Genomic DNA, 13,748 nt, shown 5'->3' with positions numbered 1-13,748 from the left:
AAAAAAAAAAAAAAAAAAAAAAAAAAAAAAAAAAACATTGACATTGTCATGTTCTACTTCTTACATTAAATAACTACCTTATGTCTTTTTTTAAAAGACTTCCTCTTAATTTATCTGAATTCTTCAGATCGAAAATCTGTAACTTTTTAAAGCATGGTTTATATTGACACTGAGAAATGTAAGGAAACCAAACTTAAAAATAAATAAATAAAAATTACCTGCACAACTCGAGATGATATACCCGCTGTAGTACTAGAAGTCTGTGATCCGATAAAGGCTTCAGGGTTACTCCAATCTGTAATATCAGATGCATCTTCCTTTCCTTTCATGTAAGGCAAATTCTGTTGAGCAGAAATGTATTCCCCCTTTCTTGTTATACCTTTATTTATCTTTTCACCAGTAGTATAGGAATACTGATTGTCAATTTCAGATGCCGAGACAAGAGTCTTAACTGTCCTATCTTTTCCGTAAGTACTTGCATCCCCTGAACCATCCTCTGAAAATGGTGGATAAAATGGATAATGACCTGTAGTATAAGCTACACGCTGTTGTTGGAAAACAGGAATCGGTTGGGGTTTTTCAGGAGTAACAGGTTTCTTAACACCAAGTTCTATTTCGATCCTGTCATCCAGTGATAACCTTTTGGGTGAAAATGGTTGTTTAGTTCGTTCTTTCCTAGGAGTACCTACTATTGGTACAGGAGGCTGAGGTTCTTTTTGATTATTTTCTGGAGGTAAGGGTCCATCAATTATAGGAACGGTTTTTAAATTTGAAGTTTGCTGGACAATAACAGGATGAAGAAAAACTTTATCCGAATTCGGCAGCATCACATCAGGTTCCTCTTGTTTCATGATGGTTCCCAAAAGTTCCGAATCACTAATGGTTGAATCAGCAACAACCCGTTTAAGACTAACAAGTGGAGAAGATGAGGGTGAACTTATTTCCATATCTGTAACACTGTCCTTCTCTTTCTCGCTACTCCTCTTGGTTGCATCGTCTGAAAAAGGCCGTTGATGAGGCACATCAGGTAGTGGAATGTTACCAACAGGAAGAGGAATGTTTTCAACTTTGTTATAACGTTCCTCAAAGCCTTTTCGGGATGGACTCCTTGGACTAGGACTTCTCCATCCACGATCTTTGTCCCTTTCAGTTCTTCTTCTGTAGTTCGGACTATCCGGACCTCGATGATATTCTGGACTGTAGCTTGCAGATCTCCTTCTATGAGGTGGAGTAGGACTTCTGCAGCGCCTCCTTCTGTCATCTCTATTTTCCCATCTTTCATCTCTTCCGCCACTTCTCCTACGCTTGTCCAACATCGCTCTTTCTTTCTCTCTGTCTCTCCACGATTTCTCTCTTCCACTAACGCCATCTCGACCTCTAAAGCCTCGATTTCGAGGTGACATACTGCGAGATCGTGACCTACGAGGAGATCGTGACCTCGACTTTGACTTTCTCCGTGGGCTTAATCGATCTCCACTTTCGTAGTTTCTTCCTTTCGGGGAACCACCTCTCCCTCTCATTCTTCCGGGACTGGCGCGTGAATTATTCGTATCTTTTCCTCCACTTCGGAACCATCGATCATCACCGGGACTACGATCATCTCTTTTACGTATTGTTGGACTATGGTTACGCCTATGACGAGAATCACTACTACTTCTATGACGATGGTCAGGACTTCTAAACGGATGTGGTTCAGGACTGTATCTGCCTCGATGATGGCGATCTGGACTTTGAGTACTCCGTCGAATATGATCGGGACTGCGATCAGTTCTTGAATGCACATCGGGACTCCGAACACCGTGACGTCGTTCAGGACTTAACAGGTTGCGATTTTGAGCATCTGGACTTCTGCTACCACGAAAATGAGGACTTGGACTTCGTTCTTGGCTATCAATTTTATTGCGACCGTGAACTTCTGGTTTTTCATTAAAGAACTCTGAATGTGACCGTTCATTCGTATGAATGAATTCTTCCTTTTCACCAACTTCACGATTAGGCGGGTACCCCCTATTGCTACTTTTGTCACCATATACACTATCCTCACTAAAGATTGGACTTTTTCCTCTTTGATCTCGATTTGAGGATTCTTTCTCTTCAAACGAATGCTGTCGGTCTCGTTCTGAGACAGAACTAAATCTCTGCATGTGTACTGGTGGACTTGAATTCCTGTACAACCGTACTCGCTTATCAAATATTTCGCCGTCACTTTCTCTTCCTAGCTCCGTCTTCGCAGTCGAATCAGTATTGTTACTATAAAGATCTTCGCCCGAAAACTGACGTCGTCGATCTGAAGGCTCATCCCATATTCTTTCTCTACTGTTGCTTCTCCAGTGACTAAATGAATGGCGTTCTTCAGTCTTTTTTTCAGGCTGCTTCTGATTCCCGTTACTGCTAACACTGTCATTCTCTTTAGATGGTTCGCTATGGAAGTCGGACATTTTATCTGGTTTGAATGAAAGACGAGGTTTCTCCTCTCCTTGATAACTATTGTCCTCTCTAAATTCAGGATGACTAGTTGTTTGAAGACGAGAATGCGAAAGTTTTACCGTTATAGGTTTGAATTCCAGAGTGCCAAAAACACCAGTTTTTGCGTTCGTTTTTGGAACTTGTTCCTCCACATTCTGACTTTCTTCTGCATTTAATTCCGGTAAAGAGACAGCAGATATATTAGATAAACTATGAACTTCATCTAGGTTTATATCTTCTTTTTTTAGTTCTCTCGTACTATCAGGTTCAGTTGATCCCTGGAAATCACCCATAGCGTCAGATGAAACATCGTCCAATTTTAAATTTAACGAATTTTCTTCCTTTTCGGATGCTACTGTGCCTTTACTTTCTTCGCTTACATGATCAAGACTTATGGTGCGATCATTTCCGTTATCCCCAGATGGAATATTTTCTTCTTCACGACTCCATTTCTCTGTATCATGTTCAATTTGATGTTTGTATTCATTTTTTGGTTCTGAATCTTCACTGATTTTCAATTCGCCTGGTTCTTCGTCTCCCGGTCTTTCAAGACACTGATGATCTTCAAAACTCCCATCCAATTCTCTATCTGAATCATCATCTTCCTCTTCAATGCCATCCTTATGCGCCTTGCCTTGATATTTTTTATCTACATACTTATGTTTCAATTTTTTATCGTGTTTTTCGCTTTCACCTTTGTTCTGACCATGATCTCTCTGATCATCAGATTGATGAGAAAGCCGGCGACGTGGTGGAGATGGAGAATGTTCAGATGTGGATGGTGATCTTCGTCGACGTCTCTTAGGCGTTGCCTTCACTGATGGGGATAATGATCTTGATTTTCTTCTTCGTTTCGTTTCATCTTCATCGGATACATTGCCAGATGTTTTGTCATCTGCTTTTCCCGTCTTCGATTTGGGTTTGTCAGGAACAACAGGAGTTATCTTTGTACTTGAATTGTGGTCCGATTCCTCTTGAGTATCTTTACGACTGTTTTTCTCCTTTTTCTTACTTCCTTTAGACCCTTTGTCTTTTCTTAATATATTTAGTAATTGTGGTGGTAAATCTGTGGCTTTCGTCGAATGAAGTAAAGTTAAGAGGGCATCGCTACTCATCGACAGTCCGGAGAATTTCTTCGCTTTCTGTACAAGTTCGGCAATCTCGTCCGAAGATCCTTTCTCGTCCTCACTGCCGCTTTCACTACGGTGTTTCTTCTTCTTCTTCTTTTTCCTTTTCTTCTTTTTCTTTTTCCTTTCTTCAACTGGAGAAATAGAGCTTGTGTCAACACTGCTTGTACTTCCCCTGGTTTTTGAATCTTTCTTCTTCTTCTGTCGGCGACTTTCCATCGACGTGTTCTCTTCGCTACCTTCAACTTTAGTAGATTCCTCTTCACTGTCAGATTCGTCAGTTGTCACTTTCTTTTTCACCTTCTTTTTCTTTTTCTTCTTTTTCTTCTCTTTCTTCTTGTGAGACTTCTTCTCACGTGGCTCGTTTTCGTCTTCCGATGAGTGTACCTCCTTCTTTTTCTGTTTCTTCTTTCTTTTTGTTTTCTTCATCTTTCGAGGAGCTTCATTTTCCGAATCAGATTCATCCGAGCTCACAGATTTATTGCGACCTCTCTTTTCTGATGTCTTATCAATCTCTTTGGCTTTTTTCTCTTTCATTTTCTTCCGTTTAGATTTCTTTTCATTGTTGTCGTCTGATGAACTAGATACTGATCTAGCTCTTCTATTCTTCTTTCTTTTATTGCTGATAGCCATTTCCTGAATTATGCTCTGCAGTTTGTCGCTTTCTTGGATTTTGTACAATTGCTCGACAGGTCTTTCATTAGGCTGCTTGCTGTTATCCTTTTCCTTGAAGTCGTCTTCACTCAAAAGTTCTCGTTTGTTTGAAGTCTCAGCGCTAACTATGAAACTACCCTCTTTGAATTGGCTGATATCATCATCAGTAATAGTTTGTTTCCGATCCTTTTTCTTCTTTTCTTTTATTTCATCTTCCCGTTCACCAGCTCCAGCTCGACATGTCTCGTCTCTGACGCTTTGTTTCTGAGTCTCTTCTCTGTCACTGTCTTCTGTATCCATTTTCATATCTTCTTCATCGAAATTATCTTCATCCACAAAATCTTCAGCAGCAGTGTTGCTGTCATTATTTTGTACTGCCTTTATAAATTCTTCATACTCTGAAACAAGTTTGGCGTCATTTTTCACTTGAGGTTCCTGTCCCACAATTCCTGTTTTTCCACCTTCAATATTTTCAGAGGAAGAACCTCGTTGCGAAACTTCATCATGGTATTTCACAACTTCGTCATTTCCTCCATATTCATTTTCATCGTCATCTAAATGTTCCTCACTTTGCTCATAGTCCTCTTTTTCATCATACTCCTTGCTAACAATTGCCATTTGTTCCACTTTCATTTCTTCACTGTGTTCCTTCATTGTCTGGTCAGATATATCTTCTGTTTTCACCTTATCAGGCTTAATGCCTTCCGTCAAGTAATTGTTATTCCCTCCAACGAATTCATCAACATTTGTATTTTCGAAATTAATTTTTCCTTCATGTTTTGCTTCTTCAGGCTTCTTAGGAGTACTCACAGGACTTTTGTCTTTGTCTGATTTGCCATCGTGAGGAACTTCCGAATCGTAGTCACTGTCCCATTTCGAACGGACAATCGAGCGCTCAACATTTTGACTTTCCTTATCCTCTTCTTGCGTTTCATCTTCGCTGTGATCCTCTTCGACACCCGGAAGCTCTGATTCATTATTGGAAAGTTTGACTGTTTGCTCAGTTTCGGTAATATGGTTGTTCTCTTCGTCTTCTGGACTTTCCTTGATTCTAGTTACTTCGGATCCTGGAAGTGTTTCAGCCAAGAAAGTGTCCACATGCTCCCACCACCAGCTTCGTTCGCGATGTTGCTCCTCTCCTTCTGCGTCTGACAGTTCTTCCTCGCCTTCGTAGGACTGCTGAAGAGCAGCTAGTCCAGATACATGTCTATCATTCGAATTAATTTCATTATCCAATCCACTGCCATCTATGATCTTTTTCATCAGTTCTACGATTTCAGGAGGCTCACTAGAGAACAACTCCTTTCTAGTTTTGTAATACCCAGGAAACATAGCTGGATTTTCACAAAATGCCACAGCAGGTCTGCACTTTGTATACTTTACCATATAAGCAGGATATTCCTTTTCAATTTGTTTAATGCCTTTGGCTATGTAAGGATAACGTAATTTCTGCTCTTTAAAGCCTGGTGATCTACTTCGACTTCGTCTTCCCCGTGAACCACTTCTTGAGCGTTTATGCCTGCCCCGGTTTCTTCTATCACGAGATCTGTTAAAAGAAGAAAACCATAAACTTCGTTATATAACTATCAACAGTATAAAAATAGAATAATGATTACAATCTTACATGTTTAATATTTCTACAAAGCAGAATATTTGGAACAATCGTCTATTTAAAAACTAGGAATATGCACCTGCGGGTAAACAGCCCATGTTCATAGTTTCTAGAATCATATTTGCACACATGCATAATCATAACTAGTCTCAATACAAAGAACAAAATGTGATTATTTTCTAATATGACATGTTTGAAAGTAAAATATCCAGTTTTAACATACCACAGTATTCATCAGTGTGCCAGTTTGCCGTACATGAAATTTCATCGACACTCAAAGTTTTCAAATGGAACGAACTGCCATCATGAAATAATTTTCTCCACTAAATGCTCTTTTAATGTCAATAACACACTAATATAAAACAGAACAGAAAAAATATAGTTTTGTTTGTTCAAGAAATAAGAACGAAGTTAATATATTTGTTCCACAATTTAAGAAGTCTTATGCTGTATGTACAAATTCAAAATCAAAGAATATTAACTCATTCAAAACTAATTGCTATATAACTTGCAACAGACACTTTCCGCAATTTCCGAAATCCTAATGTCCAAATCCGTTATTGGTTGACATTTCTTAAAGGTACTGTGGGTAGCAAAACGTTTTTCAAGGGAGAAGTTTTTCTTCGTTTTCCACATTAATTCGTATACAAGAACTTCTGGTTTTAAACTTATTTTGCATCACATTTTTTATCAGGTCCCAAAGTATTGTAAAGAAATGGACTGAGAGGAGAATTAACATAAAATTCAGTAAGAAAGATTAGTCATATTATCTTAGGAATAAGCTTTTTATCTTCTTCCAACATCCCTAATACGAACTGATGGCTCGAAGACGTCAGAACTTTCTTATCTTCCCTAATACTTTGAATAATATACAAGAGAGTGTATGGATAAATGTCAGTGGCTCACGGAGCAACACTACTACAAGTATATACAACAAAACTTCGCGATATTTTTTTCTAAGTCTCTATAGATGTACTCGACACGACGCACAGTGGTCGGAAACTGGGAAAAAGCAGTCAAAAATCGATTCTGTCAACTTCGCCGCCTATGAAATCGGTATTGATGTTTGATTATAAGTATCTCTCCTGCTTCCAAACCCGGAGTTTCAGGACATAGGAATATTTTCGCTGTCCATAAAATGCATGTAAACATGAACAAATAAAAATGCCAACAAATCAGTAAAAATGAACCAAACAATATGATATGTTTTAACCATTTGTATCGTTTCTGAGGTCGATGAAAGTGATTGAATAGTACAATGGACTCAAATACTGTGTGTTTAATGAAAAGTTTTATTTGTTATCCATTGTCATATTATTTATATAATGGCTTTGTTAGTGTTACCGAAAAGTTACATATATGCTGATGTTATTAGCTCCGTAGTCTAAGCTTATCCTTGCTCATCTGCAAAATAAGATTTATTGAGTTTACCATGAGTAGTACAAAGGTTGAACATTAGAAATAGCTGCACCCAAGTGCACCTGAAGGATTCAGCCCCATCTAACTGGAAATGCGTGATGAATAATGTTGTTGTGATCACAGTTGAGATCCGTTATGTGAGTCTTACAAAGGAAAAAGGCATGTTGTCTTGTACGTAATTTGGATTGTGGTTCGTCCTTGAATCAAAGTTGTAGTGAACTCATATATACTGCAGTGATAAACTATCAGTCATGTAAAGCTGCTATAAATTACACGTCAGTGCAGTAGTATATAAGAAGATTCAATATTGAATCTTTTAATTTTACCGAAACAACATAATCCTGAACTAAATTACATTCCAGTTAGTATTAGTGTTTCTTCGAAGATGGTGCGGGTAAAAAACCACGAACTTTAATTTTGTATCCTAAGCCCAAACACTCATTTGTTTTACATCATCTTTTCATTAGCTGCACATACAATTAGAGGGAAAGCACATTGAACCTGTAACCGCTTCTTGGATGAATATTAACTTCTGTCTTAACTTCGTACTGACTAGCGATATCCAATTCACGTAAGGCGTTAACATGTTATGTTTTCAATTTATAAACTGAATGTATGATATGATTCACGATGGTGGATTTCAAGATGGCGACTTTTATTGTTCTATGTCCTCCCCAATTGTTCCTCACCTTTATTAATTTCCTACATTGTTCCTTTGGTTATATTTTGCAGTATTTGACATTTATGTGAGGGGTTTCTACACTTCTAGACCACCCTGTATACATATAACTGCAGGGGTTCTTCGAATCACTTTTGCAGTAGTTGCAATCGATTTAGAACGGACAATTACGTATAGAACGATAGACAGACGTCCGTCGACTTCCACTATTTCGGAATAAACTATTTTTGTCCGCTTTTTCCAAGTTTCCGACCACTGTGCGACGTGCTGGAACAGCCTTGAATAAGGTATGCAAAGCACATAGAAACTACCTATTCTCCCATTCGTTATCTCAATTGCAGCCTTAAATGCTCATGCAAAATATCTAACTTACATATTCCTATATCAAGTATTATAGGATTATTTGACGACGCCTTGGTGTCTGACCTGAAGATATGCAGAAATGTAAAGTTTATACTAGGTCCATACACTGATATTTGAATGATCTTTTGAAGTTCAAGAACGAAAGCGTATCTTTGAAAGCAATGAAAAGGTCAGAAGCTGTAGAATTCCCTAAAACGCCGAATGCTCTTTTACGGTACTCCACAATCGCACATTTATATCTCCAACAAGTGAATTAGTTTACTTCTAAAAGCATGGTGATAACCCATAAACTAAAGTATATGCTATTTTGTCACGTCAAAGCTGCGTTTTCCAGTAATCTTACTGTCTAGGAATATAAATGATACCTTCATATTTTAGCAACAGTGCGCATTGATGTATGTCATTACACTTTAACAACATAATAATAATTCTGCTTTTATAATGCTATCTTTTACTAAGAATTTCTATAAACTACTTTCTTTCATACCCGAACTCATACTTTGCATCATAAAAGCCACATTTGAGCACGCAACATCACCAGAAACCTGTAAGTTCTGTACAGATGAGGTATAAATAGGATGACACTCTAACTCAGAAGATAATGGCTTGTTATTTTGATTCACAAAGGCACTAACTGTTCCTTATACTGTGGCGGATGCGACCATTTCCATACATTTTTACCTTTCATGTGACTTATTACCACTTGCCATCCGTTGTTATTCCTCGAAAAGACGCTCCAGTAAATGTTGCAGGGAGTAGAAAATTTGTCACCTAGTACTTCCTTGAATCCATGATTTAGAATAATAATAATAATAATAATAATAATAATATCTAACAATCAGGGATGAAAGTGGTCTTGGAATACTTGGAAACTGATATGCTTGCTATCTGCACAGGAACATGGGACACAACCAACTTTGAAAACCACACCTGCAATACCTCTACTCTTTAGATCTTCCCTCTGCAACATGAACAACCATGCTAAACCAGCAGAACGCTGTTAATATGCACTTCCTAGCTTCTCGAACAGCTTTCTATAGAACAATATGCTCTTGTAAATAAAAGTATGTTGAGGACGACTGCATAAAATATTTTGCTTTTGTCACACACGCTGCGTCGTATCAGCTTGCATCTGCTACTTCTTTTCCTTTTTGAGACACAGCCAATTTTTAGTCTAGGTTTTTAAGTTTTGTTAAATTTCTAAGAACCCAAAATGATGTGAATTAACACATTTTACCTTGAAATTTTCCAAAATGTCCCCCCCCCCCCATTCCCTATTTACACCTTACATTGCATCAATGAGACTTTGTGGAGATATATTTTAGATTAAGATAAATGTGAGAGTGTCAGAGCACAGAGAACTGCAGTACCGAGGGTAGTTAGGCTAACGTTCTTTGGAGTCGCTTTTACTTACAGCAGAGCATATATACACACAAACATTCACAACCAAGTGTTTCCATTAAGATGATTACGTATAATACAATATATATATATATATCACAGTAATAATTTTCACAAGAATACGAATACATATTCACGTACGCAAATGAAGTATGGTAACGTAGAGGAGATAGGGATTTTAAGGATGGGTTATTCGAACGAAATTAAGTATAATATTCCTCCTGTTACACAGTAAATAAACACCTTGTTTACTTACGCAAATTCCGCTTGGAATGGGCCAAACTAAATACACAAAATCAATATGGTGGTAGGACGGAAGAAAACTTTTTTCTTAATCATTGGGAATAAGGGCAAGGAAAATGATAAATATTCATATATAAGAGTTTGTAGACTTTGCAACTATTTATTCGTAAGTATGGGAAGGCTTAGAGAATGGCTATGTCCATCTATCTGTTTATCAACAGATGTCATAGCACAAACCGTAAAAAAAAAAAAAAAAAAAAAAAAAATAATAATAATAATAATAATAATAATAATAATAATAATAATAATAATAATAATAATAATAATAATAATAATAATAATAATAATAATAATAATAATAATAAAAAAAGATCGAGTACTTCTGAACACTGCAACGCAACAGAGTATAGTGCTTCGATCTGGGACGGTACCTCGACGTTCAACATTAAAACTTTCGACGGAAAAGACGTTGAAACTTAAACACAGAATCAATGTTTCTAAAGAACTGCTCGACCGCGAACACACGATGCTCTAATGCTCCACAGCGACTGAAACTGCATTGGCTGAAACTATCAGACTTACAACGTCGTTCAGCTCTAAGACCTAGTTGCTATCTTTAATTTTCCTTATAGTGCATTCCAGAGAAAACTGAATAATAATGGTGAACCGTGTCTCCTTGTTTTAGGCCATTCTCGAGGCGAAAGCTTGTGGAAAGTATTTTTCTACTTGGACATTACTTTAGATTTTATTTAAGAACATCGTAGTTAACCTAACTAACCTTTTTGATACACCCAATTCTGTAAGACGCTGTATAGTGTTTCCTTCTTAACAGAGTCGTAAGCTTTTCTGATATCAAAAATTATTGATGTACCGGACTGCATTCCTATTTCTTTTCGTGAATTTGACGATCGTTCAACATTTGGTCGATAGTTGAGCATTTCGCCTAAATCTGCACTAATGGTCTCCCAATAATTTCATATGTATATGAGATCTATCTTTATGACAGTGTGCTTGAGAGAATTTTATAGCATGAAAAAAATGAGAAGCCTCGATAATTATTACGATCAGTGTTTTGTCGCTTTCCTTGTGAATTGAGACAGTAATTGATTCTCTCCACTCGTGTGAATTTCTCTTTCTTTCATATGAGAAAATTTGTTTACCACAATTTTTTCCCTCCAGTTAGAATTAAATAAGCGAGAAATTCGTCTACACTCGGCGTGAGACTTGTGTTTCTTTAGTTTCTCGTCTACACCCGAAGACTTGTGTTTCTTTGATTTCTTTATAGCAATATCTATTCCTGTTTACTATTGTAACACTAGTTTTCCAATTTGTTTTGTCTCTGCGAGGAAAAGGGAGTATCCCAAGAAAACCCATCGACACGATGTTATTCACCACGAATTTACTTGGACAGAGATAGAACCAGGGACTTCACACATTAGTAAGTGTCTATACTGAGCCATCGTTCCCCTCTCCCTACATAGATATACTGACTTAAATTCAACAAAAAGTCTGTAACATTTAGAGAACAACAGAAGGTAATATTTGACACAATGTTCACATAGGTAGTTTGCAGCGGGTATTCTAAAAGATATTTACAAAATATAGATAAAACTCGAACAGAATGTTCTATTTCGTCCTTTCGTATTGAGTGTCCTTGTCCCGAATTAGCTAACATTGTGGGCATCAATTTCCCTTTACATCGTTTCTCCACAGTAGCTGTCTTCATGAAATCTTTCTCGTGATCATCCGATACATCACTGCAGCCTTCTAGAAAGAAATCCAGATTTGAATCCCTAAAATACATATTTTTATTAACTCCTTCTAAGCTTTGATAATTTGATTCATGAATTCCTTGTTTTTGGTGTCTCTCGTACCTCCAAGGAAACTTTGTGTTACTTTATTGCAACATAACGATGCTCATTACTGTCTGCAGTTATGCTTCAAGCCTTCGATTTTGTTGAAATTGTCATATCTTAGGACCCACAAACATTATCTTTAATTTTAGCATCTGATACACAAGAAAATTTGTCAGCAAGATGTGCAAGCACTTTCTCTGTTGGGTCCATAGCCTTAACACATGTTTAATTAGGCCCACTTTCAAACTACTGTCCTTGAATTATAAATACAGAAAAGAAAATTCACAGAAATATCCCCAATTTACACTTACTTTGTATTTTCAAAGAATCATAACAAATCAATTTACTTTTGTAGAAATCGAGATGCTTTCTCACTGAAACTGAGTTTAACATCCTACAATATCCGAATAGTAAGTAATGCAAATATCTGAAAATGTCAGAAATTCAAAAATAATGTTGTCAACTATTTACAAAAATTCGTTGCAAATTCATATTATTCAGCATGTTCAAATTACTGGAAAACTATCCCTGACAGCGAAATTTTGATATCAAATTTGAATTTACCACTGTAAATTCCCTTATAATTACTAAGTTTCATCTTAAAACCTTTTTAACACACTGGAACTCAATATGCATCTCTCACGATGTAGGTGCATATGCTAACATATAACCACGAGGGAGTTCGCGATTTGGCTGTCTTGCAAATTTTACAAGTTGAAAGGGGAGATCGAACTTTTATGTTCACTGTATTATTGTTTTACTTCCGTAAAGGGAAGAAAACACGTCAAGCGTGTTGAAGTTGCATAAGTTCACACTGACAATGCTCTACAAGAACATACTTGCCAACGATGGTTCACGAACCGTAGTGGTGATTCTGATCTCAACAACGTTCCTCAATCAGGGAGGTCCAACGATCTTCATGATGATAAAATGAAGGCATTTGACTATCAAGCCCACGCAACACGATACAAAATATTGCAGAAACATTGAACATTAATCATTTACGCGTGACTATCTAAAGAAACTGGGATGTTTGATGTTTAAATTCCCCATGAACTCAAAGAAGTTAATTTGACGGCGCGTATTAACGTCTGTGATCGTCTAATCAAATACTAAGAAAACGATCCTATCTTGAAGTAACTGATAGTTGGTGATCGAATCCATCGCCCAGAAATGTCCAGAGCTTGTTAATCGTAAACGAATTGTGTTTCATCACGACAACCACACCCAAGTTTGATCACCCATCAAAAATTACTGATTCTTGCATTGGATGTGTTGTCACTCAGCATACTTTTCTGACCATGCACTATCGGATTTCCACTTGTTTCGCTTTTTTTTAGCATTTTTTTGGGTGGTATAATATTCAATTCAGATGAGGCTGTAAATCAGCACAATGTTCAGTTTTTCAAGTACAAAGACAAGTCTTTTAGTGACTTTTCGACAACTTAATATTATCATCGTAAATGTTTTAAAAATGCTAACAATTCGCTTGTCTTGAAGTTCAGAAGCTTCCACGCACCATTATTCTCCACTTACATCTTTCTTTTAATTTACGAAAAGTCTTATTGAATATGATATATCTATTGTAATCTTTTCCCCCCATAGTTTTCTCTATCCCATGCATTCCACTTTTTAGCAAGTTTCTTGTAATTCTTCATTTTTAAAAGATTTTTTTTTTTTTTTTTTTTCATTGGTATGATCTGAATTCAAGATCTCACCGTTAGCTTATATAACATCTCCCAATGAACACACAATCCAAGAAAGAAATTAAGAGAACTACTACTTATTTAAGCATAATTTACATAATTTTCCTAATGTGACTGGACTAATTTTGATAAATAAATGAAAACAGATAATATTCGCAGAAAGAAACCTAACATATTTTTAATTCTTTCCCAATAGAACTTTATCAATTAAAGCAAAACTAT

At 36.8% G+C, this 13,748-nt stretch overlaps 1 protein-coding gene across 3 annotated transcripts in view; it reads right to left on the bottom strand.

Annotated features, from left to right (window-relative positions):
• Positions 1-13,748, bottom strand: part of LOC145678505 (uncharacterized) — a 393,685-nt gene that overhangs the window by 255,015 nt on the left and 124,922 nt on the right. For all 3 annotated transcript variants that reach the window (XR_014130402.1, XM_081748725.1, XM_081748726.1), the window contains exon 5: positions 219-5,793. Coding sequence is in view for 2 of the 3 variants with exons in the window: in XM_081748725.1 (XP_081604851.1) it covers positions 219-5,793 (5,575 nt within the window). In the remaining variant the exon portion in view is untranslated. The remainder of the gene's footprint in view (positions 1-218; positions 5,794-13,748) is intronic.

Source organism: Thermobia domestica, chromosome 2, assembly GCF_964235325.1.
Source record: "Thermobia domestica chromosome 2, izTheDome1.hap1.1, whole genome shotgun sequence".
In the NCBI taxonomy this organism is placed as follows: Eukaryota; Metazoa; Arthropoda; class Insecta; order Zygentoma; family Lepismatidae; genus Thermobia; species Thermobia domestica.
This window is presented reverse-complemented; position numbering and strand designations above follow the sequence as displayed.